General features: G+C 39.1%; 1 protein-coding gene across 2 annotated transcripts in view; it reads right to left on the bottom strand.

Moving 5' to 3' along the window:
* The window catches only part of naf1 (nuclear assembly factor 1 homolog (S. cerevisiae)), a 186,790-nt gene that overhangs the window by 88,700 nt on the left and 71,044 nt on the right, over nucleotides 1–27,046 (bottom strand). For both annotated transcript variants that reach the window (XM_073042990.1, XM_073042991.1), the window contains exon 5: nucleotides 5,195–5,277. In XM_073042990.1, the coding sequence (XP_072899091.1) occupies nucleotides 5,195–5,277 (83 nt within the window). The remainder of the gene's footprint in view (nucleotides 1–5,194; nucleotides 5,278–27,046) is intronic.

Genomic DNA, 27,046 nt, shown 5'->3' with positions numbered 1-27,046 from the left:
AGAGGATTGTTCTGGACCCATCATATACTGTACTGTAAATATAATCCTGAGAAAAGCACGGCAGCACCTCTATTTCCTCATGAGTCTGCAGAGATTTGGCATGTCATCATAAACCTCAGCAATCTTCTATAGATGTGTGGTGGAAAGTGTGCTGACGGGCTGCATTATGGCCTGGTATACGAACACTAATGTCTCTGAGCAGAAAATCCTACAAAAGGTAGTGGATTCGGCCCAGTAAATCACGGGTAAAACCCTCCCAACCATTGAACACGTCTACATGAAAGGTTGCTGTAGAAAACCCAGGCCATGCTCTTTTCTCACTGCTGCCATCAGGTAGAAGGTAATGGAGTCTCAGGACTCGCACCAACAGGTTCAAGATGAGTTACGACCCCTCAACCATCAGGCTCTTGAACAAAATGGGATAACTACACTCATTTCAGGATTCTTTTATAATGCTATTTCATGCTCGTTATTTATTATCTGCACTTGCAGAGTTTGTTTACAGTTCCCGTTCTATAGATTTGCTAAGTATGCCGACATAAAAAAGAATCTCGGGGTTGTCTGTGGTGACATGTATGTACTCTGATAATAAATTTTACTTTGAACTTTGAAATGATATCAATAAGTGAATTTGACTGGAAAATTCCCATAACTGGGTATCATTCTGTAATCTATCTTAATTGTCCAATTTCGGATAAGGAGTCATGCAATTTCTAGAAAATTAACCAATAGCTGCATTCATTGGAAGAAAGTACTGAAAATTCTTTCATCTATCTCATTTCCATTCTAATTACCATTGCTTATCCACTTCAAACAGGCTTGTTTAATTACTGCAGGATAATAAGTTGAGTATCTTTGTACTGAACAATAATATAGTTCACATAAAAGTATTATTTACAGTTCAAGAAATAAAAATGATCTGTAGCAGTAACCAACTTCCAAGACTTTGTTAATCATATGTTTTTTTAAAATGGAAATGTTCAGTATTGGTCTTGCGTCACAATGATTTTAACAGATAAAGAAAATTCCCTGTGCTGGGCATTGAGATGCGCTGCTTTCTGAATAAAGTTATGCACCTAGAGGTAATAAATGACAAACTTAATAGATATGCTGACTTAACTTGTAACTGAAGGCATCAAGAGATTCATAGCAACATTTTTAATGGATTATTTTATGCACATTCCCTGCCTAGCAGCTTTAAACGGCCACAGAAAGAGATATAGAAATTGACATAAAAGAATTCAGGATTCCTGGCAAAGAATAGTACTGATCACCATGCTCACAAATCATTAAAGAATACATTATATTCCTCAGAGACTCTGCCAAAAACACATAGAACTATGGACGGTAAAAGATAATCCAAAACATTGAGCCCAGCAACAACATATCTAGAGTTCCATTACTTGAGCACATAACCTAAGAAAGGGGGTAATAGGGAAATCATGTTAAAAAAACTACAGAGCATTTCAAGAGAGAGGACACCCTGGTAGCACAGTGATTAGAGTGGCACTATTACAACTCGGAGTTCAGAATTCAATTCCAGCATTCTCTGTAAGGAGTATATACATCCTCCCCATGGAATGAATGGGTTTCCTCCGAGTGCTCCGGTTTCCTCCCACAGCCCAAAGAAGTACCGGTTAGTAGGTTAATTAATCATTGCAAAGTAGGCTAGGGTTAAAGTGGTGGGTTGCTGGCGATATGGCCCAAAGAGCCAGAAGTGTCTATTCTGCACTGTATCTCAAAATTGTATGTGTGTGTGTGTGTGTGTGTGTGTGTGTGTGTGTGTGTGTGTGTGTGTGTGTGTGTGTGTGTGTGTGTGTGTGTGTGTGTGTGTGTGTGTGTGTGTGTGTGTGTGTGTGTGTGTGTGTGTGTGTGTGTGTGTGTGTGTGTGTGTGTGTGTGTGTGTGTGTTTTTTGTTTGTTTTGCTTGGACTTCCAACATCTGCAGATTTTCTCTTGTTTATAGTTGATTAGCAAAGTCATTCTCAGGTGTCTTATCATCTCCTGCATTCTGACTTCTGCAAATACACCTACATTAGCTACATATCAATATTTACTCCATAAAGGAAAAACCCTTAACATCTGCCACATTTCTCATGATTCACACAGAGCATCCTAGCATCCTATCTCTTTGTGTCAATTATTTCAATTTATTCCAACATTTACATTTCTATAGAGCAAACAAAAAACATTTCTCAACGCCTTCTGTGGCAGCCAGATATTTTAAAGAATCAAAGTAACAGGGCACCTTTGAAGTGGTATCATATTGCTTATAAAAAGGAATTGATGCTCAGTGGTATTCCTTGTAAACTTTTGTACAAGAACACAGAGATTCTTTAGGTTTTCCACCAAATTATCTTTGCTATACATCCTGGTAGCTGAGTGTGTTATTATTGTCTTCACTGAATGCCGGATCTCGTATCATTGAATTCAACACTCAATAAGCATCTGATTCACATTTATCCCTTAAATAGTATACTGTACAACATATACAGGTAGTCCCCGAGTTACGAACGTCCGACTTACGGACAACTCGTACTTATGAACCGAGGAAGGAGAACGCCAACTGCCATTTTAAGTCGTTGCCATTGACACTGTATTGAGTGCTTAACTTTGTATTTAGCTTAAATTTTTCTTAGTAAGATTCACTCTGACCCCGCCCCCGCCCCCCGTTCCGGTTGGCTGGTGGCGCAGATCAGCGAGTTCGATCCAGTGACAGACTGCTCCCGTGCCAGGCTAATGTCAATAGACAATAGGTGCAGGAGTAGGCCATTCGATTCACTGTGATCATGGCTGATCATACACAATCAGTATCCCGTTCCTGCCCTCTCCCCATATCCCTTGACTCCGCTATCTATAAGAGCTCTATCTAACTCTATCTTGAATGCATCCAGAGACTTGGTCTCCACTGCCTTCTGGGTCAGAGCATTCCACATATCCACCACTCTCTGGGTGAAAAAGTTTTTCCGCATCTCAGTTCTAAATGGCCTACCCCTTATTTTTAAACTGTGGCCTCTAGTTCTGGACTCACCCATCAGCAGGAACATGCTTCCTGCCTCCAGCGTGTCCAATCCCTTAATAATCTTATATGTCTCAATCAGATCCCCTCTCATCCTTCTAAATTCCAGTGTATACAAGCCCAGTCGCTCCAATCTTTCAACATATGACAGTCCCGCCATTCCGGGAATTAACCTTGTGAACCTACGCTGAACTCCCTCAATAGCAAGAATGTCCTTCCTCAAATTTGGAGACCAAAACTGTACACAATACTCCAGGTGGGGTCTCACCAGGGCCCTGTACAGCTGCAGAAGGACCTCTTTACTCCTATACTCAATTCCTCTTGTTATAAAGGCCAGCATGCCATTAGCTTTCTTCACTGCCTGCTGTACCTGCATGCTTGCTTTCATTGACTGATGTACAAGAACACCTAGATCTCGTTGTACTTCCCCTTTTCCTAACTTGACTCCATTTAGATAGTAATCTGCCTTCCTGTTCTTGCCACCAAAGTGGATAACCTCACATTTATCCACATTAAACTGCATCTGCCATACATTTGCCCACTCACCCAACCTGTCCAAGTCACCCTGCATTCTCATAACATCTTCCTGACATTTCATACTGCCACCCAGCTTTGTGTCATCAGCAAATTTGCTAATGTTACTTTTAATCCCTTCATCTAAATCATTAATGTATATTGTAAACAGCTGTGGTCCCAGCACCGAACCTTGGGTACCCCACTGGTCACAGCCTGCCATTCTGAAAGGGACTCGTTAATCGCTACTCTTTGTTTCCTGTCAGCCAGCCAATTCCTGTCGATCCAGTGACTCCCGTACCATCCGTGCCGGGTTGATGTCGCAACTCGACTTCGTAAAAAAAAAACACTGCCATCTCCAGTTTAAATACCCACGTGGAATATTGTGGAGGATCAAATACCCAAACCCAGCACAGCCCCCACTTGTCCCATTTAGCCTGTCTTAGTGCGGACCCGGGGTATTCAGTGTGGTGGTCCTTAGGACCCAGCGGACCTCAGGAGCTGGCGGAGCTCGGGACCCACCGCCTGCAGTGTTTCTGTTCCATTGACAAGAAGCAATCGCGATTGAAAATAAAGTGGAAATAATAAAGCGTTTGGAAAGAGGTGAAATGCCATCGCTCATTGGAAAAGCGTTAGGCTATAGTCGGTCAACGATCAGAACAATTTTAAAGGATAAAGTGAGAATAATGGAGCCTGTGAAACATCCTGCCCCGATGAAAACTACAATTATGACTAAGCAATGCAGTGGTTTAATTATTGGAATACATACGTCTCTTAAGTGTTTTATATGCATAGAAAGGTAAAATATATACTAAGACAAACGTTTGATGAACTGATGCTAAATAATACCGGATGTACTTGTTCCGGTTTACGTACAAATCCGACTTAAAGACGGATTCAGGAACGGAACTCATATGTAACCCAGGGACTGCCTGTAGTTCATATTGACTATAAGCTTTACTGAACTTAATTACACCTCACTGGACACAATGATGAATCTCACTTATTTCAGTATTTTCAGTAACAAAAAAGGGTTTCAACAGCTCATTATAAACTGCATCTAACATTACCATTACACATCCAGTGCTTTATTTTTATTGCCACTAAAGTACCTATTTCCTTCTAATCCACCAATGGCCCTAATCCACTTTGCTATATTAAGCAGCAATTGAAGAACTATACCCACCTCTGACCATGCTGTAGTCAACACTTACCTTCATTATTGCTGACAGTTCTTAACTATCTAACAGTATTGAATAATGACTAGTATCATTACTTAATCAGCTGCATTCAGCATAAAATACGAGTAGGAAATAAACAGTACATAATAACCCTCACTTTATCATACTCAATTCAGCAATGAATGAATGATGTCAGCCCAGAATCCAACCTTTCAAGTCACCAAGATAAGTAGCATTTTAAAACCTTTGTTCTGGTAGTGTTGCCTTAACCAAGGCAAAGAAAAAAAAATTGATCAGCAACAATCATCCTTAAATTTCAATTAAGCTACTGGTGACTGCAGCTTCTACTTCTGACAAATTCAATGTGAGATTCTTTTCCTCAGCAAAATTTAAGGAATTGTATAATTGAAACATTAGAAAATCCAGAAAGTTTCATAAATTGTCATGCCTTATCAAATGTTAATTATTCTTATGTGAATTACCTGCCCAACTGAATTCCTGTTCTTTCTGAAAAGGATAGTTTCTTCATTCACTGGTGGCACATCCTTTAATGATTCCACAATTACTGCAAATAAAAAGACATATCCAGGACCAACATTAAAATTTTCACATACAAAATAAATTCCATATTACAATGCACTTGGAAGCAAAACACACTTGAGAATTTCAACATATAGAAGCTTTTTTAAACTGAATTTTTATTATAAATAAAATCTGAAATCTGAAAAGATCAAGTTTGTTTCTCTCTGCAAAGATTGTGCCTGACCTGCTAAGTACTTTTAGGAAGTTCTGTTTTTATTTCCAGGTTTCCGCTTGAAAAATCTGTCTGTGGCAGCAATAAAATCAGCAAATGGCTCAGTAAGGAACCTTAGTACTAACATGTGTCCAATTATTCACTAGTATCAGTGTGTTCCAGATATTAGGCAGTGGCATCAGTGGGATGGAAATTTCATTCCATAAGGTTTATTTGATACATTCTGTTCAAATATTCCATAAGTTAAAATTAGATGAGTAAATGGATTGGATTTTATCAACAGTGGTTTTGATCTTATGTAATTGAAATAACCAAGGCAAGGACTGCTCTAGTTTGATGGTGGTTTTAATACTTTGGTGTGCAATTACTGAAGGAAAAATTAATTCTAAGAATTAGACACAAGGCAAAAATCTTGCCATGATATACAACGAATATTGTCCCAATATAATGGGATAATTCAGCACGTAGCATAATACCAAAGAAGTAAATTTCAGGTGTCTTAGCAAAATGTTAACAATTGTACAAATTTCATTCAATATACCTTTTAACAGTGGTTCAACTATTAATCTTAATGGTCCTGAAGAACCATCCTGAAGATGGGTGAGGGAAAATCATTCGATAGTAACATAAGACCTAAATATCTTTCAACATTAAATTCAACCTTTACAAACCAGTAGCATATCCAGTATCCCTGCCTTGATTTCTGCAAGAATATCTGCACCTAATCAATAGCCATCAACATCTTTTCATTAATCTTAAAACACCCTTGCTTTAATAGTGCTTTGGGTGAGAGGCAGCTGCTCCAGATTTAGACAAAACTCTTTCAGAATCAACCCAGGGAAGGCAAGAATCATTTTGTGGAAACAGCAATGATGGTAAGTCACTCTTGGGTAAATAGATTTGTGCAACTTCTTTGATCAATGCTACTGCTGATGTAACTGGGCCGCCAAAATGGAGACCTGGACACAATGGATTGACTGAGAATATTAATCAACAATAAAAATGCGACCAGTTACAAAAGTATATGCCAAGCTATTTGACTGTACTAAAATCCAAACCACTATAAACATCCTTCTGAGAAAGAATTCTACTGCTTTAACTAGTCTGGCCTATGTGTTACTCCCAGTGCTCCCCAATGAGTAAGTTTTATCTGGTCTCTTAACTACTATAAGCTATCCTGCAGATAGCAGCAATAAATAACCACCTTAAAGACAACTGTGAACAGCAATAATGTTAGCCTTGCTGAGAACACAGTTTCTGTAACCAAGCTTGTCAACATCAGCTTTTTTTAAAAAAAATCAATATAAGTAGTAATCTGTGTGAAATGTTTACAACACGTGGGCCAAAACAGCAAGATACTTGATTTAACTTGATAAAAACAAAAGCAAATTTTGGCATTCAATTCCTTGACATTTTCTTTGAAATATTTTCCAGTTATACTACAACTCCTGGCTTCTTTTCAACTTCAGGTCCAGACATGATTCTTACAATTTTTAACCCCAAGTATTTTTTATTGTTTGACTCTACCTATTGCTTTTCATTCAGATCTTCATTTTTTAAAATATCGCTGTATAATTTTATATTGTTGTGAAGTAACTTTTTATTTATTCTCTAAATGATATGATGGTGAGAAAAAATAGTGTGCCAGATATTATTGAAATAATGTATTTTTGAGCCTATTCAAAAGAAACAATGCAGGGTTAAATAAACAAAGCACAGTGATACTTCTGGGATGAGTCTGCCACTCATTGAAACACCATCAGAATAAAGACTTCAAAACTAGTATGTCAAAAGGAAAGTCCACATTTGTGCATTCTAAGTAAAACTGATGTTTAAAAGAAAAAGAATTCAACCCTACAGAAGTGATGTATTTTAATGAATGACATTGGCATTTTAGTATTAATCTTCAATAAAACACCCTCTTATTTATGTTGCATTACTGACCCAGACTGCTATGTTGGCTGGAGTCAGGGTTTATACTTTGGCTTTTGGTTGGGTCACCCAAGACAAACAGGTCAAATGGTAGAGGCCAGACCAAGAGTGGTCCACCAGTCCTCCAGGTTTGGGGGTTCAGCTCAGGACTAACAGCCCTGACTGGTAAAACAAAATTGTTACAGGAACAACAATGAAGAATGCTTTTACATCTGAGTGTGACGGTATTACTAAATCTCCCTCAGGAACTTGCATAGCTGACAGTAGTGAAAAACGAGAGGAAGCTATTGCCACGCTGAAGGAAGCCCTGAGCACTGCCAGAGATGGACCTTCATTACTGCCCCAAATACCAGCGGCATAACATGAAGTACGACTCATTTTGAAAGCCTACTGAATTGCAAGATAACTGTGAAGGATACCCATGAACTTAAGTAAATGAAATCAGAATGGCGCTAAGTTCAGTAATAGTGTGTCATTCCTGCAGATGTCCATCCATCTCTGTCTACACATCACCGAAGATCTCACCTGGACTGTACAGACTGGCTGTGTGGCAAAAAAAGCACAACAGCGTCTCTTCCACTTCAGGCGACTGAAGAAGTTCGGCATGAGCCAACAAATCCTCAAGACCTTCTACAGGGGTACCATTGAGGGCATCCTGATTGGTTGTATTGCTGCCTGGTATGGACAGCCCAGAACATCTGTGAATGTGAACTTCCCTCCACTGAGGACATTTACAGCAATAGGGTGTGTAAAGAAGGCCTGGAAGATCATCGGAAACACCAGTCACCCCAACTATAAACTGTCACAGATGCTTCCATCTGGCAAACGGTACCACAGCATTAAAGACAGGACCAACAGGCTACGGGCCATTAAACTTTTAAATTCACGTCTGTACATTGTGACGATGTCATAACGCAAAGATGTTTACTCCCTCATGTTGAGAGTTGGATGTATGATTTAAATAAATTCAAATGCGATGCTTGCCCTATGAGTTCACATTGCAGTGGACAAATAAAAGCAAATCGCAGCCCATCGAAACAAGTAATAGATTATTCAAGCTCAGTATCATGCTGAAAATGCAACTATTCAACAGAGTGCACTGTACTCAAACTGCCCCTGATAGATCTGTGGTTTGCAAATACATAGAGTAGTATTTAAATTTCTGTTATATGTCAGTGCTCATTACCATCTGGAAAATAAAGTAAAATGTAATAACTATAAATAAGTAACAGCTGACATATGGCAGTGCAGATAATGTACCTAAGGGCCTAAATGCCCTTGTCATTAAAAAGCAACATGGAGGTGCAGCAAGCAATTAAGATGGCCATTGTATGTTGCTTCTATTACAAGAGGATTGAATAAAGGAGTGCCACTGTTTTACTCCAATTATACAGGGCTTCTTGTGACCAAAGATCAAAAAAGATATATTTACCAGAGTGCAGAAAGCATTCACAAGACTGGATGCGGGGATGGAAAGTTTGCTGTAATGACTGAGAATACTAGGCCTATAGTTATAGAGTTATAGAAAAGTACAGCACAGAAACAGGCCTTTTGGCCCATCTAGTCCATGCAAAACTATGTTCTCCACATTTTAGAAGCGATCTCATTGAAACCTTCTTTCAAAGAACAAGAACTCCACCAAAGAAGTTTACAATCAGAGCCACAATCTCAGAATAAAGGGTATGATTTTTAAGAATGAGATTTGAAGTAATGTCTTCATGCATAGAGTGCTGATACTTTGGTTCTCCCAGCCCCCGAGGGCCACAGGAGACTTTGTTCAAAAGACAGACTAATGGATTTTCGGTTATTAAGGAATACCATCAACAAGGACAGCGCAGGAAAAAGGGGCATCAGATACAAGAAAGGCATAAACAGCAACCCACCATTTAACTGCATAAATTCAAACTCAAGGCCCTTCGGTGCTGCTTAATACATTAGACCAGGATTTCTCAACTGGGATTCTGTGGAACCCTAGGGTACCAGGTGAGGTCGCTAGGGGTTCCACAAGAAATCGTGATTCAAAAAAAAACATCTTTTTTTGAACTGAGTGCAAGTGAGCGCTCGTAATGGTGGGTAGTGACCAAGCAGCCCCGTTAGCAATCTCAGCCCATTATGGCAGTGCACAGTAGGACCATGTTTATTCTCAGTTTTTGACGTGAGGTAGGGGAGGCCATTGATAACTGGTGAGCACTGTATTGCATGGAGGGGAAGACGGTACACTGATGAGGAGCACAGTATTGCTCGGAGAGCAGGATAGTAGACTGATGAGGAGCATGAAGAGCTTTTTCTGAGTGTTGAATAGACTCACCCAACTTGGGCTGTGATATCAGCCTTTCTCTCATGAATTACCTCCCCCAACTTCCCCTTTCGTGCCATCAACTGACTCACGGCAGCAAGCAAACTCTACAGGTGTAGTAGAAAATTGGAAGGAAACTTTCATTCTAAAGAAGAATTCTTATGCAACGCGACTCAGCTGCTGGCCTGCCACTGTGCAGTTGTTGTAAATATTGCAGAAGGTGGATTGTATCGGTTAGAAGTGAATTGTATTGTGAAGTTTTCATATTTTTTGCTGTTTTCTCCATTGTTATTTATTATGCATTAACGATGAAGAATTACAATTTTCTAAGTCATTCCACTGCACTAGTGCAACAACGGACACAAAAAAAATTCCATCTTTACAATGGAAGTTACATATCAGTGTGTTTTACATGGACTGGTGATCCAGGTTGTCCTATTCCATGGTGCCTTGTCTGTGGCAAAAAACACAGAAATGCAGCAAAGGCTCCAGCAAAATTTGAAAAGACACTTACCGTAGATTCCGGACTACAGAGCGCACCTGATTAAAAGCCGCTGGCTCTAATTTTGGAAATAAAATCAATTTTTTAATTGTAAAGGCCGCATCGGATTTTAGGCCGCACTGGATTTTCGGCCGCAGGTGTCCCACGTTGTAATATGAGATATTTACACAGAAAGATATTACACGTGAGGATTTTTTTAACTTTTAATTAAATCCATATGGTAACAAAAACAAATACATATTGCAAATGCTTTTTTTCGAACCGTGCCCGTACGCGGCTACTTTTAAATATACATTGCGTATACTTCTTTACTGAACAACATTCCAATATCTCCTAACGACTGGTAAAAAAATATATATATTGCAGCCTACCAGGAAAAGTTATTGATACCTTTAACTTAAAAGCAGAGTTCGCTCAGATCCAAAGCCGCTCGCGTAATGCGCTCCCTCCCTCCGTCCCGTTTCATCGCAAACCGGCATTTTCCCACAAGACACCGCGAAACCGGGTGTGACGTCATAGCATCCCGCGATGTAGTACAGAAAACAAATATAGTTTAAACTAAGTAGGCAGCACAATGCTTCGAGTGTTTTCCATGTTGATGAGGGTGAGTACAAATGACTGATTTACAATAATTTAATTGTGAAAGTGCGCTTGATTTATCGTACAATTTCATTGGACCTCTGTGAACTACTCATCAATTTTATTGGTCTACTGTTACGAGGCAAAATGTTTACGAGGCGGCATGAAAAAAATCATGCATTAGCCGCTTCGGATTATTGGCCGCAAAGTTCAAAGCTGTTCAAAATGTGGGAAAAAAGTAGCGGCTTAAAATCCGGAATCTACGGTAACTACAAATCACAGCCATATGACACGTAAGCGTGCTGATTATTCTAAATGGCTATTGGAATCGCAAAACCACAGAATAAAGCTTTTGTTGATAAAGTCCCGGTTAGTAAGAAGATTCAGGGAGCAAGATAATTAGTAGCAGACTTATCACCTAGAAAAGGAAAGGTCACACGATTGACAAGAACCTAATAATGCCAGCATGCAAAATTATAGTAGATAAAACACTAGGCCAAGATGCAGTACAAGAAATTGAAAAGGTTTCACTCTTAAACAGTATGATAAGTCGACGTACTGACGACATGTCACATGCTGTTGAAGAGGCTTTGTGAGATAAACTGGAAAACAACAGTTTCTCTATCCAGTTGATGAGTCAACAAATTTCATCAATAAATGTCACATTGTAGCATTTGTAAACCAGTAATTTAACAGAAATTTATGTATACAATATGAATCTTTAAAATTTATGAAAGGGAGGGAAAGATTAATTTCAAGAAAGATAACCCAAACTTAACTACCTGCTTTGTTCAAGAAAGGATGGCTAAAAAATTCATTCCCTACTCAAAAACATTGATAATTATTTTTTGATTATTATATCTACAACTTACTGATCACACTAACGTACCATGAGCTGTAGATATAATTTTTACTCCGGGGTTTCCTGAGACTTGAAAATTATTTTAAAAAGTCCTCCAGGGCAAAAAGGTTGAGAAAGGCTGCATTTAACCAATCATACCCTCAACATCACTCCTCTGTTGGCCTGGACACTCCTCTGAAATGCCAGCTACTAATGCGTTTGGTGTACTTGGGAGTCTTGTGCTTGTGGTGTGACTGAACCTACACAAGCACATAAGCAGTGGATATCTCCCTCAAATCTTTAATTCAGGGGCTGCACCACGAACCATACCTGGTCACATCTGAATAGAGAATTCAAAGTCAGCACAAAGCTGGCATGATCCATATCACTAAGCTAGCAAGAGTCAGCAGGAAATTAAATCTCTTCAAAGCTCATGTCATACTTCCAACCTGTGATGAAGAGGATAAAGACTTCTGGGAGCATGGACAATAGCTATTCAAGCACAGGAATGGAGTTGTAGCAAAGTTGCTCTAGAGCACACAGTAATTAAGAAGAGAGTTAACAGCAAAAGTCTAATTATACAATCTGGTCTGCTGAACATGCAAACCTGGGTAAAAAATTCATCCATGGGCAAGAGTGGATCAGCTCCTTTGGACCTAAACTAGATGGAACGTAGTGGTTTTATTATGTTAAAATGCAGGAAGTAAAAGAGAACTGGCAATGCAAGGCAATGGGATCTACTAACTGCACCACTGAGCCATCCTGGAAATCTTGACAGAGAACAAGAAGAAGTTACTTCAGAAGATTATTTTATCGTATTGGTATTGAGATTTGAAATAGTCAAAGAATTTGCAAACTGATGTCTTCTAAGAAATACGATGCATTCCATTTCAGAGTATTTTGTCAAACTATTCATTGAAAATCATTGATCCTTGAAATTATTGTTAAACACTGCATTCTTTATCAGCAACACAATACATTTATGATCCCACTGACAACATACTATTGAGCTATCTTTTAAATGAAGGTTTAATGAGATTGCATTTCCAATGTATGTTCAGATGAAGCACAGATGAGTGTTAATTGGCTGAAATAAAAATCTCCATCGGTTGACATTTGCTCTGAGAGCAATCATTTTGAACTTGCTTGTAAAGTCTGTTAAACAATATGTTTTACATGTCAAATATACACGCTGGCTTTTTGCACCTTATTTCGCTAAATTTTAACTGGTTAAGAAAGACAACCTGTCCTGACATCCCTATTAAATTCAATACATACTTCTTTTTTGCTGTTGAATGTAAATATAAAGATCATAATTTTGTTCATTTTATTTCATAGCCATTGAGACTTACAGCACAGAGTCTGGCAAAGCATAGCATGAAAAATTTCAGAATCAGAATCAGGTTTAATATCACTGGCATATGTTGTGAAATTTGTTATTTTGTGGCAAGAGTACATCACAATATGTATCAAAACACTATAAATTACAGTAAGTATATATAAAAAATAAATTAAGTTAGTGCAAGAAGAGAGGAAAAAGTAGTTAGGTAGTGTCATGGATTCATTTCCCATTCAGAAATCTGATGGCAGAGAGGAAGAAGCTGTTCCTGAAACAATAAGTGCATGTCTTCATGCTCCTGCAACTCCTCCCTGATGATAGCAATAAGAAGAGGGAAATTCCTGAGTGATGGGGACATTAATGATGGATATCCCTTTTTGAGGCATCACCCTTTAAAGTATCCTCAATACTGGGGAGGCTAGTGCCCATGATGACACGACAACTGGATTTACAAATTTCTTCAGCTTCTTCCAATGCTATTCAGTGGCCCCTCCATACCAGACAGTGATGCAACCAGTTAGAATGCTCTCCAGGGTACATCTCTGAAAATTTGTGAGCATCTTTGGTTACATACCAAATCTCCTCAAACTCCTAATGAAATATAGCCGCTGTCTAACTTCTTTGTAATTGCATCCATATGTCAGACCCAGGATAGATCTTCAGAGTAGTTGACACCCTGGAACTTGAAAGTTCACACCCTTTCCAATGCTTATCCCTCAATGAGGACTGGTCAGTGTTCCCTGTCTTCCTCTTCCTGAAATCCACAATTCCTTAGTTTTACTACCACTGAGTGAAAGGCTGTTGTTGCGACACCACTCAACCAGCTGATCCATCTTGCTCCTGTACATCTTCTTGTCACTATCCAAAGTCCTACTAACGATAGTTGTGTCATTGGCAAATTTATAGATGATATCTGAGCTGTGCCTAGCCACACAGTCGTGTGTGTAGAGCAGGGTTCCCAACCTTTTTTAAGCCATTGGCCATTTCCATTAAGCAAGGGGTCTGTGGACCCCAGGTTAAGAACCCCTGATGTAGAAAGAGTAGAGCAGTTTTCACTTTAAAGGAGAAAAATAGTCCAAACAGGAAAATAATTTTACAAGACCTAAACTAGAAATGCATATTAATTCCAAAATGTTAACACATGCTGACATTTATATTAGAAACTGTCTTAAATGTACATACCACCCACCGTTTACTCAGATATACAGGGATAGAGTTTTGGAGAATGTTAATGCTCTTGATGCCAGTTGATGAAATATGTTGAAAACCCAATGTTATTAAAGCATAAAAATACTAACTGCACAAGAAGCACAGGCTTACACAATAGTAAAACCTGAAGGAAAAATACATCATACAAAATGCTAACCTTTGTCATTTCATCAGAAATGGTTCTAACAATATGAATCCCCTTGTTTCCCTGACAATTAAATCAATGTTGAATCTCCAAAAGGCTTCCATTCTTTACACGAAAAGCACTTTGTTTTTATAACCTATTTATAAATTATAAACTATATATTGTAAAATTCCAGATTCCACAAAAATAAGCTGATAAACACTTATCTGCTTTTGAATATGATATTTAAGACATCAGCAACAACGGACCTTATCTGAACCAATACCTACATTAATTATACCACTTCTTTTGCTTTTTTTGTTTTCCATGGTCCTTAACGGTTATAAACCGTTTTTGACAAAATTCAAAACTATTTTACTCTTCCTATTGATACTATGTTGTTTTTACCTCAAAATTTAAAGTAAAAGTGGAGTCTAAAAACACAAGTTAACAAAAGCAAAGAGAATCACAAGATATGGAATCAATCACATAGAAGAATTTCATAATTAAGTTTCTGTCAGCTCCAAGTAAAGCAATCCAGTCGGTCTTAGTTACATACTGTATTTATTCACCATAGACCAGCAAATTATTCTTTTTCAAGTGTCTATCTAATCCACTTGTGTGGCTTGAATAATTCCATTTCCACCACTCCTACTGGCACATGGTAACCACCAATAACCTGAACTTCCTGACTGATAACTACATGGAAAGAGAAGAATTTCCCTTAAGCTAGGCTGTCTAAATCATTAAAGATCTTCTTGTAAGGAGAACAAGTCCAGTTTTTCTGGTCTAACAGTTGACATCCCTTGTCACTGGCCACAATGTAGAAAATACTTTCTGTACCCTCTATTATTCTTGCTTAAGTATGGTGTTCAGGATTGCAAGCAAGAGACCAAATGCATGTTCAACATAACCACTCTGCTGAGAATATTTACACTTGATGGATCTAAGCACATGGAATTAAAAAATGTGAAGGTGTGATCATGTATGTTTTCAAAAAGGGTATGATTGGGAACACTAAAACAATGCAAGTTTCTTCCTACTTAATGATGGTTTCTTTCCAAAACAAACATAGAAACCAGGAAAGCACTACCTTAATGAGTGGAAGCGAAAGGGAACATGTTATTGTTCCAACCATTTTTTGTTTGAGTGAAGTTATGAGACTATGATTTATCAGGGTAATTAGATGCAACCCCACAAGCTTTATTCATTCTATTGTCAAACAAAAAGAGACAGCCTGGTAGCACAGTGGTTAACACAAGGCTTTACAGTACCAGCAACCCAGGTTCAATTCCCACTGCTACTCGTAAGGAGCCAGCATGAGTTTCCTCCAGGTGTTCCGGTTTCCTCCCACATTCCAAAGACATACTGGCTCGTAGGTTATTGAACACTGTAAATTGTCCCGTGATTAGGCCAGGATTAAATTGGGGGATGGCTGGGTGGCGTGGCTCCAAGGGCTGGGAGGCTCTACTCTGCACTGTATGTCAATAAATAAAGAAACAAACCTCTTCAAATTCTGATACTTTGGATAACAGAAAATTGTGTATTAAATCAATACTGATACAGAAAGCACACGGGCTGATTTAGAATAGAATAATTTTGAAAGAATAGGACAACAGATACCTTAATTGTACAAGATTCTGGATAATACCAACAACCAAATCAGTCAATCCATTTACCCAAGATATAATTAAGTTTATATGATTAAGAGCGTAGAAATGTAATGTGACAATGTTAAACTCAACAGAACAACTTAAAGGCAGCTAGAACACATGCAGAGAGCTGTCTAGAAAACTTAGAGAACATACACGACTCATGTAATAGATACCTTCCGTGTCTTTTTTAAACCAGCAAAAACATTCCTCCCTCACCCCCATGTGTATTTACAAAATACGTAATGAAACCACCCTTTCAAAAGAGATCACCTGCTTCATTCTTTCAGCTGAAAAGAAAGTACACATCTACTTTTAGTTGAGTTTATTACGCTGAAAGGCAAAAACGTTTTTACAGCTGTATTTAATAATTACATAAATTTTGTCTTAAAAAATGGGTACGAAAAGACACTGCACCATCCAGCCTATCACTGGAGCATGTTAAAAATATGTTCCATCTTCCTGTCCGGATGAAAGTACCCATCTCATATAAATCTGAACAATTCAGCAACCAATTTTCCCATCAAGAACAAATGCTCTGGGCAGGCTCCCCATATTCTCCACCTCACCCAATTCCACTCTCCCCCAGATGAGCTAAATGCTTTTTACTTTTGGTTCGATGTCGCCAACACCGAGCCCGAGAAGAACCGCTGAAGCAGCCTGCACCTTGGTCATTTCTGAGGCTGAAGTATGCAGGTGTTTCCAACAAGTGGGCAGTTGCAAGCCTGTGGGACCGGATGGCATCCCAAAATGGGTACTCAGAAGTGTGCATGGTGTGTTTGCAGATATTTTTAATCTCACCCTCTCCCAGTGAAGAGTGCCCTCCTACTTCAAAACATCCACCATTGTTCCTGTACCAAAAAAGACCAAGGTAACACGTCTGAACGACTGGTGTCCTGTCACACTCACCTCAATAATAAGCAAGTACTTTGAGAGGCTGGTCAAGCACTGCATCTGCAGCATGCTGCCACCCACAATTCGCCTACCAACACAACCAACCAACAGATGATGCAATAGCCACAGCTCTACACACCACCCTTACACATCTGGAGAAGAAGGATGCTTATGTGAGAATGCTGTTCTTGGACTACAGTTCAGCATTCAACACCATAATTCCCAACATGCTCAACAAGAAGCTGAGACCTTGGCCTTCACCCTGCATCCATTATTAAGGTCCTCCAGCACCCAGGGCATGCCCTTTACCATCAGGTAAGAGGTACAGAAGCCTGAAGACACGCACTCAGTGACTCAGGAACAGCTTCTTCCCCTCTGCCATCCGATTCCTAAATGGACATTGAACCCTCGGACACTACCTCATTTTTTTTGAAACATATAGTATTTCTGTTTTTTCACAATTTTTAATCTATTCAATATACGTATACTGTATAAAGTAGACTGAATAAGACTTATTTATTTATTTTTCTTCTATATTATGTATTGCATTGAACTGCTGCTACATGCCGGTGATAATAAACCTCATTCAGATTCTTCTGATTCTGCCTTGTGTACCTGGATCCTGGAATTCCTGTCAGATCTCTGGCAGGAGGTAAGAGTGGGCTCCCTCACCTCTGCCCGTCTGACCCTCAACACAGGTGCCCTCAGGGCTGTGTCCTAAGTCCCCTCCTTTATTCTCTGTATACCCATGACTGCATCGCCACCCACAGCTCCAATCTGCTAATTAAATTTGCTGATGATACCACATTGATTGGCCTGATCTCAAATAATAATGAGGCATCTTACAGAGAAGAAGTCATCACCCTGATACAGTGGTGTCAAGAAAACAACCTCTCTCTCAAATGTCACAACAGCAAAGGAGCTGGCTGTGGATTACAGGAGGAATGGAGACAGGCTAACCCCCATTGACATCAATGGATCTGGGGTTGAGAGGGTGAACAGCTTTAAGTTCCTCGCCATAAACATCACTGAGGATCTCACGAGGTCTATACATACTGACAGTGTGGTTAAAAAAAAGCACAACAGTGCCTCTTTCACCTCAGACAGTTGTAGAAAATTTGGTATGGGCCCCAAATCCTAAGAACTTTCTACAGGGGCACAATTGAGAGCATCCTGACTGGCTGCATCACTGTCTGGTATGGGAGCTGCACTTCCCTCAATAGCAGGACTCTGCAGAGGGTGGTGTGGACAGCCAGCACATCTGTAGATGTGAATTTCCCACTATTTGGGACATTTTCAAAGACAGGTGTGTAAAAAGGGCCAGAAGGATCATTGGCAATCAGAGACACCCCAACTACAAACTGTTGCATTTGCTATCATCCAGGAAACAGTACCACAGCATAAAAGCCATGACCAACAAGCTCCAAGACAGCTTCTTCCACCAGGCCGTCAGATTGATTAGTTCATGGTGATACAATTGTATTTCTATGTTATATTGACAGTCCTGTTGTACAAACTATTTATTATAAATTACTATAAATTGCACATTTAGACAGAGACATAACATAAAGATTTTTACTCATGTATACGAAGGACGTAAGTAATAAAGTCAATTTAATTCAGTTCAATTCCTGACCTTTTGTAGATGTGCAGCAACTTGAAACAGACAGTCACAAGCAAGCAAGAAACATCCTCAAAGCCACTGACTGAGTAGGCACACATGTGTAACCACATATGCCTGGAGAGTATGGTCTCCAGCTACTGTGCTAGCAGTAAAATAGGTAACATTGGACAACAAAGATTTGCTTCTGGGTGTATCTGATGGACTTCCGGCTGTTGTTCATGAAAATCACCATGAAATTTCCCTATCATGCAACTTTTTTTTTTAAATCGCCTGTATTTGTTATTTCAATTCATAACTCAAGTCAATTAAAATATTGCCCACAATGTAAAATTTTCTCTCTTAGACCGGGCAAATGCTGCATGGCAGGACAGGTCTCAGAAATGTTATAAAAGTATCACACACACACCGTTCTAGGTTTTGCATTTGCATGCATATCAGTTTACGATCACATTGATGCACATGTTCTACGCACATAGCATATTGCGTGTACTCATTATAATAACGTAATTGTACTTTTAGGAGTATTTGTGATAGCAAAATGTCTCGCCAATGTTGCAACAGATGTGATACGTTCTGCTATATTTGTGGAGAGTACACACTTAAATCTCAAAGATGCAACACGAGTCCTTTTACAAACCCATTTCCAGAAAAGTTGGGATATTTTCCAAAATGCAGTAAAAACAAAAATCTGTGATATGTTAATTCACGTGAACCTTTATTTAACTGACAAAAGTACAAAGAAAAGATTTTCAATAGTTTTACTAACAATTGTACTTTGTAAATATACACAAATTTAGAATTTGATGGCTGCAACACACTCAACAAAAGTTGGGACAGAGGCATGTTTCCCATTGTGTTACATCACCTTTCCTTTTAATAACACTTTTTAATCGTTTTGGAACTGAGGATACTAATTGTAGTAGATTTGCAATTGGAAATTTTGTTCATTCTTGCTTGATATAAGACTTCAGCTGCTCAACAGTCCATGGTCTCCGTTGTCTGATTCTCCTCTTCATGATGTGCCATACATTTTCAATAGGAGATAGATCTGGACTGGCAGCAGGCCAGTCAAACACACGCACTCTGTGTCGACAAAGCCACGCTGTTGTAGCCCGTGCAGAATGTGATCTGGCATTGTCCTGCTGAAATAAGCATGGACATCCCAGGAAGAGACGTCGCCTTGATGGCAACATATGTCTCTCTAAAATCCTAATATACGCCTCAGAGTCAATGGTACCTTCACATACATGCAATTCACCCATGCCGTGGGCACTGATGCATCCCCATACCATCACAGATGCTGGCTTTTGCACCTTTCGATGATAACAATCAGGATAGTCGTTTTCATCTTTGGCACGGAGAACTGGACGCCCGTTTTTTCCGAAAACTAGCTGAAATGTGGACTCATCTGACCACAGCACACGGTTCCACAGTCTTTTGGTCCATCTGAGATGAGCTCGGGCCCAGAGAACTCGCCGGCGTTTCTGCATAGAGTTGATGTATGGCTTCCTCCTTGCATAATACAGTTTCAAGTTGCATTTCTAGATGCAGCTGTGTTAAGTGTGTTAAGTGACAATGGTTTTCCGAAGTACTCCCGAGCCCAGGTGGCAATAATTGTCACCGTAGCATTAAGGTTTCTTAGGCAGTGCCGCCTGAAGGCTCGAAGATCACTTGCATTCAACAGTGGTTTCCGACCTTGCCCTTTACGCACTGAGATGTCTCTGAATTCTCTGAATCTTTTCACAATATTATGTACTGTAGATGTTGAAAGACCTAAATTCTCTGCAATCTTGCATTGGGAAATGCTCCTTTTGAACTGACTAACAATTCTCTCACGAATTTTGGCACAAAGGGGTGAGCCACGACCCATCCTTGCTTGCAAAGACTGAGCCTTTGATGGACGTTACTTTTATACCCAGTCATGATACCTCACCTGCTACCAATTAGCCTGCTTAATGTGGAATCTTCCAAACCGGTGTTACTTGAATATTCTGAGCACTTTTCAATCTTATTTTAACTCTGTCCCAACTTTTGTTGAGTGTGTCGCAGCCATCAAATTCTAAATTTGTGTATATTTACAAAATACAATTAAGTTGGTCAGTAAAACTATTGAAAATCTTTTCTTTGTACTTTTGTCAGTTAAATAAAGGTTCACGTGAATTAACATATCACAGATTTTTATTTTTATTGCATTTTGGAAAATATCCCAACTTTTCTGGAAATGGGGTTTGTATTAAGTAAGCCTATGAGCTCTACTCTGGGTGTAAAATTGGCGACCAAGACAAAGGCTGGGCTCCTCACACTTGTTGCACAGCCTGCGCTGTCGATATTAGAGCTTGGTTCAGAGGTAACTTGTTCGGATCTAGGGCGACTGGGGTTAGGAATTAGATATGTTGAGTGAGGTGCACTATGGCTCAGAGCAAGCTCCACCAAGCAGCCTGCTGCTATTACATTCCAAGGCTTTTTTTAAATTCCATGCTATCAGCTTGAAGGAATTTGCCCATAAAAAATACATTTGGGGCAACTACTATCCCCATTTCTTTTTCTGCATATAATACCAACAATCTCCCTCAGCTTTATATTCCTCTTGCATTAATTAGTCAAAAGAAATCTCTGATCCTTCATCCCGCTATAATCCACAGATGTCTGTTGGATTAAAATGTATTAATAAAGTAGGCAGTGTGCACACAGGAAAAAAGCATCTTGAACAGACTTTTCCTCCAGCTACAAAGTATAAAAATCTGTTTCTGCTTCAGTGCAAAAAATAGGTTGCAGATTAGCAAACAATCAAGACTAAGGATTACTAAATTAAACAGAAATTATGTACACAGCCCAGTCCATCGCAGGCAAAGTCCTCCCCACCACTGAGCACATTTCCATGGAGCACTGCCACAAGAAAGCTTAAAGATCCCCACCATCCAGACCATGCCCTCTTCCCTACTACCATCGGGCAGGAAGTATAGAAGCCTTAGGACCCACAACACCATGTACACCAACAGCTATTATCTAACAACCACCAGGCTCCTGAACCAGCTTGAATAACTTCATTCACTACTACTCTGACTTGCAGACTCACTTTCAAGAACTCTTTACAACTTATGTTCTCAGTATTATTTTTATTTAGTTTCTCTTCTTTTGCACATTAGTTGTCTGTCAACCTCTGTTGGTTTATGTAGAGTTTATCATAAAATTCTATTTTATTTAACTTTTCCCTGTCAATGCCTGCAAGAAAATGAATCTCAAGGTAGTTGAATTTTGACATATTTAAATGAAAATATTATGATTTTACTGACTGTCACTCCAGGAAGCAGGCTTCATTTATGATTCAAATTGCAATAAACAAGTTAAATTGGCAAACTCTGAAAATTAGTAAACAATACGTAACTGAGTGTGTAATTAACCTAAACATATTTATTGCAATGTAGGGAGAATTTTTCTTTCATGCTACAAATATCATAAATATTTTCCAAGACTTGCATTTTTTATTTGCTTGGGAAGATTTACATAAGGTATTATATAGCAGGGTATTATTTAATAAATAAATTACTTGCCACTGCTTATTCTTTTAGTTTTAGCCATCTACTCTATTCTATGTTTTAATAGCTTACATCATAAAACTGAATTCGATCAGCCTGGTGATCCACTGCCCAGGTGCATGAAAATACCAAGAAAATTATTGATTGTTCTACTCCAATCAGTTCACAGAAAGTTTTTATAGAAGGGAATCCAAGTTTATGTCCAAAAACGATATTTCAGAACAAGTTGATCCTTGATGCTCTTTGACTTAGCAAGGTAAGCCTTTTAATCGTACAGATAAATGGAAGTCTCAGCTTAGAATAAGCATTAAAAAAAATTTGCAAGTCAGGAACCCCAAACACAAGTTGTCAATTTACTTTAATTGCATATTTTTAAAAACTCCACAAATCTCTTGTTTTTTAAAAAATAATCTAGCAATCTACATTTTGGTTATAATTTGTTACTGTTAATTAGTGACAAGACAGGACAACATTAATGTGATTGCTAAGCTATATTCTACTCTATGAATGGACAAGCAACACTGAGGAGATACTCGTGGTGACAGTTTGAGTGAAATATAAACAGTACTAAACTAAGGAGTGCAAACATTCTGTGTCAGACTATACAAATATTGATTCCAAATATGTAATCTAGTAAATAAGCTAGAGTAAGCTGTGTGCGTGCTACTGTTCAAAATTGTTCTAACAATTAAAAATTCAAACAACACAAGTCACCTTATCTCATTAAGGACTACAGCTTATTCAGGCCAACTGATTTATAAAAAGGACAATAAACATTGGTTATTGTAATTAAGTTAATATTTCTCACTTTAACAAACAAGCTTTCTGGAATGTTCCTCCTGCCAAGTGGACCACATATGCTCTAAGTACAATTTCTAATACAACTTCCTTGGAGACACACACAGGTCCCTCTCAACAGAAACTGTTGCCAGGCTCCATATCATAGTCACAAGTTAATCTTAAGTATCATCAAACAATAATCAGGAAAATGGAACACCGTTAAGATCAACACAATTCTGTACTTCATAAATTTCCTACCGAATGATGAAAATCTTGATTTAATAATACTTACATCAATATATTACATACATCGCAGTAGCATTAATGTGTCAACATTATTTTTACTGCAATACATAAAGAAAGTGTTGAATATACCTTCTGGGCCAGGTAGGTTCTAACAGAGAGCAACAGGGTTAATGTTTCAAGTCAATAATCTTTCATCAGAACTGGAAGGTGTTGGAGATTTTAAAAAGTAATTTAAGTTACAGAGAAAGAGCTAGGACGGAAGAGTGCCGAGAGAACAAAAGGTTTATAACAGAGTAGCAACCAGATGAAACTGAATGACATAACTGCTGAAGGGACTGGTTGAAAAGGTGGTATAAAGTCTAGGATGGGGGTGGTGAACCTGTGGCACATGTGACTACGGTAGCATACACAAAGATTGTGTGGGCATGCATCATGCAGCTCTGTCCCTCAATTCTTTAAAATCCACCCATAATAAAAAGATATATATAGTGAGTACCTTTACTGCCAAATGAGGCAGCAAATCGCTTTTTTACAAGCTGAGAACCCTGCTGTACACATAAGTATTTGGATAGTAAACGGATGGGCCAGTTGGCTTTTGCTTTTTTCTGCTTAAATTTTTTCTTCTTTCAGTTATGAGTGAACACAAGATAATCAGTGATAATAATGGTAGATACTGTATGCAGTTTAGCATCCCATGAATACTTATTTTTCAATTGTCTTTTTAAAAGATTAATGTATTAATTTTTGAACAGGTTTTCTAAATTTAATTTTAACGTCTCTGTAATACTTTTATTAATAGCAAAACAATTAATAAAGCAATTAATAGCAAAACAAATAATACATATCAATGAGCAACAGGATGCTTCCTTTTTTCTTAAAAAAAATCCACAATAATTGTTAATAACTCAATAATCAATGATGACCTCTGTTCAAGATACCAGAGCACGAGAGAATTTTTTTTAGAAGATTGTCGTCAATTAGGGCACACACTCTCAAAAAGGTTTGTCACCCCAACCTCGGGAAAAGTCAGGCTTGTATTCAGTAGCATTCAGAAGTATGAAAAGTGACGACTGAAACAAACAAGATTCTTAAGGGTCTCAGCAGGCTAGATGATGTTTCCTCTTGGAAGTAAATCTGGAACTGAAGGCCCCTTTAATAAAGCAGAAATAATAACAAATATTCTCTCTGAGGATCTTGAATTTTCCCTAAACCTGTTATTCTTGTCTTTTATTCTGACAGGAACATACAAGCTCTGTACTCTCAAAACTTCACTTTTAAAGGTCTCCCACCTTTGCTAGAAAACAACCTGTCCCATTTGCCAGATCCTTTCTGATACCATCAAAATTGGCCATTCAGAATCTCAACCCAAGGACCAAACTTATCCTTTTCCATAATTATCTTGAAATGAAAGGAAAGATGATCACTAGATACAAAGTTTCCCCTACACAAATCTGTCATCTATCCTGTCTCATTCCCTAACAGAAGATCTAGTAATGTATTCACTCTAGTAGTGACTTCTATAGATTAAGGAAACTTTCCTGAACACATTTAACAAACTCTTCCCCATTCAGTTCTTTTACAGTATGTGAGTCCCAATCAATATGGAAAAAGTTAAAATCACCCACTGTCACAACCTTGTTTCTTGCAACAATATGCGATCTTTTGACAAATTTGCTCCTCTAAGTCCTGCAGACTGCTAGGTGGTCTATAATCTAATCTCATTAAAGTAACTATATCTTTCTTATTCCTGAGTTCTACCCATAAAGCCTCACTCAACAAGCTCTCTAGTCTGCCTTGTCTGAGCACTGCCGTAACATTTTCCATGACTAGTAATGCCATCCTTCACCCTTTAATCCTCGCCAATCATTAATGTCTATTCAGATTATTGTCATTTATAACCACAAATACAATGCAGTTAAAAAATGAGACAACGTTCTCCAGAATGATATCACGAAAAAAGCACAAAGCAGACCACACAAGAAAAATCACATAACGTTTGATAATCCGCAATCCAGAGTCCGGAGAGGCTGCTGCATATCGATATCACGCTACCATCTTAGCACGTTCCCCGGAAAGGAACTACAAATCCATCAGACAAACCTAAAGCTACAAGACCTACACAAAACCACAGTTACGTATAGTTATAGTTAACATATAGTTTCAACGGTGCAGACAAAAACCGTAATTGATAAAAGACTAACTGACAAAGACCACATAATTGTAACACATAGTTTCAACAGTGCAAAGCAATACCGTAATCTGATAAAGAGCAGTCCATGGCACGGTTTTAAAAAGATAGTCTCAAAGTCCCGACAGCCCATAGAAGGAAGAAAAACTCTTCCTGCCATGAACCTCTAGCACCGCAGCTTGCCGATACAGCACTTTGGGAGCCCCGACCACAGCCAACTCCGAGTCCGTCCGAAAACTTCGAGCCTCCGACCAGCCTTCCGACACCGAGCACCATCTCTGCCGAGCGCTTCGACCCCGGCACCAGCCGCCAAGCGACCGGCAAAGTCGAGGATTCGGGGCCTTCCTCCCGGAGATTTTTCTGATCGCACAGTAGCAGCGGCAGCGAAACAGGCATTTCAAAAGTTTCACCAGATATTCCTTCGTGCTTCACACGTCCGTCTCCATCAAATCAGGATTGGACATGGCCCCTACTTACAGATAACAGATATTCATTCCTGAAGTGGCCGCTGCGCGCAGCGTCGCGCCGCCATCTTGCCTGGTATGTACATCAAAACATAACAATTGTCTATAACAATGGAACCCAGAACACTCAGCTGCCAGTCCTGTCCTTCCAATAACCAAATCTCGTTAATGGCTGGAATGACATAATTCCACGTGCTGATCCATGCCCTACGCTCATCAGACTTTCCTACAATACTGCTAGCATTGAAGTATATGCAGCTCAGAACATAAGTCCCACCATGCTCAACCTTTTGACTCTTGACTCTGTATGTAGACTGGCTTAACAACGTCTTTCTCCCCAACCACTCCACTATCTGTTCTGGCACTCTGGTTCCCACCCCCTTGCAACTCTAGTTTAACCCCCGCCCAAAAGTATAAGCAAACCTTCCTGCTAGGGTACTAGTTGCCCTTATTGAGAAATATACCAGATATAATCATTATATATACCTGAACTATAATCACTATGTATTAGCTATTTACTATACTATGTAATCACTTCTAGGTACCGAATATTAATATGTATTATTTTACTAGGCACATTTTGTTATGTGTTGTTTTCACTAGATACTTTGTACTCTCTTAGCTGCATATTATGGCACTTACAGTACACCTGCTTGTTTTGCAACACCATTAGCTGCGATGTATCCCATGTATTACACTCAGCCTTTGTTTAGTACGAGATAACGGTGGCGGACAGGATGCTGCGAGCAGGAATGTAATGTGAGGGAGGTTGTCTGAAAAACATAATCTTGGCCACGAATAAGGCCCCAATGCGAACTGGTGAAAAACAATGGTGACGTACCACGGGCTAGGCAAAAGCGATTAATTAATTCATATATAGATGATATGCAACTAAAAATTGATTGGGTATGCTGATAAAACCGAAATGTAACTGAGATAAGAAATTACTATAAAGAATGCTGTACACCGGAGCTCGGTGGGCTTTCGGTGACAAGTTCATTGATTGCCTCAGCCTTTGTTTGCAAATAAAGGTTTAATTTTCTTGAAGAATTGTCTGTGTCTCCAAGTCATTTCAAGTAACCACGACAAAATTGGCGACCACGAGCAGGGTCGGAAAGAGACCCGCGGAAAAGAAACGGCAGATTGGGGACGCTTCCCAGTCCTCTAGGGACCCCCATAAGGCTAACAGAATTAAGGGTGCACCCAAACAAAAGGTAAGCGCTTTTTGCGACAATTTGGACTAAGAATTCTGTTGGCTTTGGGGAGGTCTTGGAGTCTCAGAAGTGTGGAACCACTGCCGAAGGGTCCCTCCGGTCCAAAGAATCTGGCAGAATTGGGGGTTAACAGAGGAGGCTCAGAGGATTGATCAAGAAC

This window comes from Hemitrygon akajei, chromosome 4 (assembly GCF_048418815.1).
Source record: "Hemitrygon akajei chromosome 4, sHemAka1.3, whole genome shotgun sequence".
NCBI lineage: Eukaryota > Metazoa > Chordata > Chondrichthyes > Myliobatiformes > Dasyatidae > Hemitrygon > Hemitrygon akajei.
This window is presented reverse-complemented; position numbering and strand designations above follow the sequence as displayed.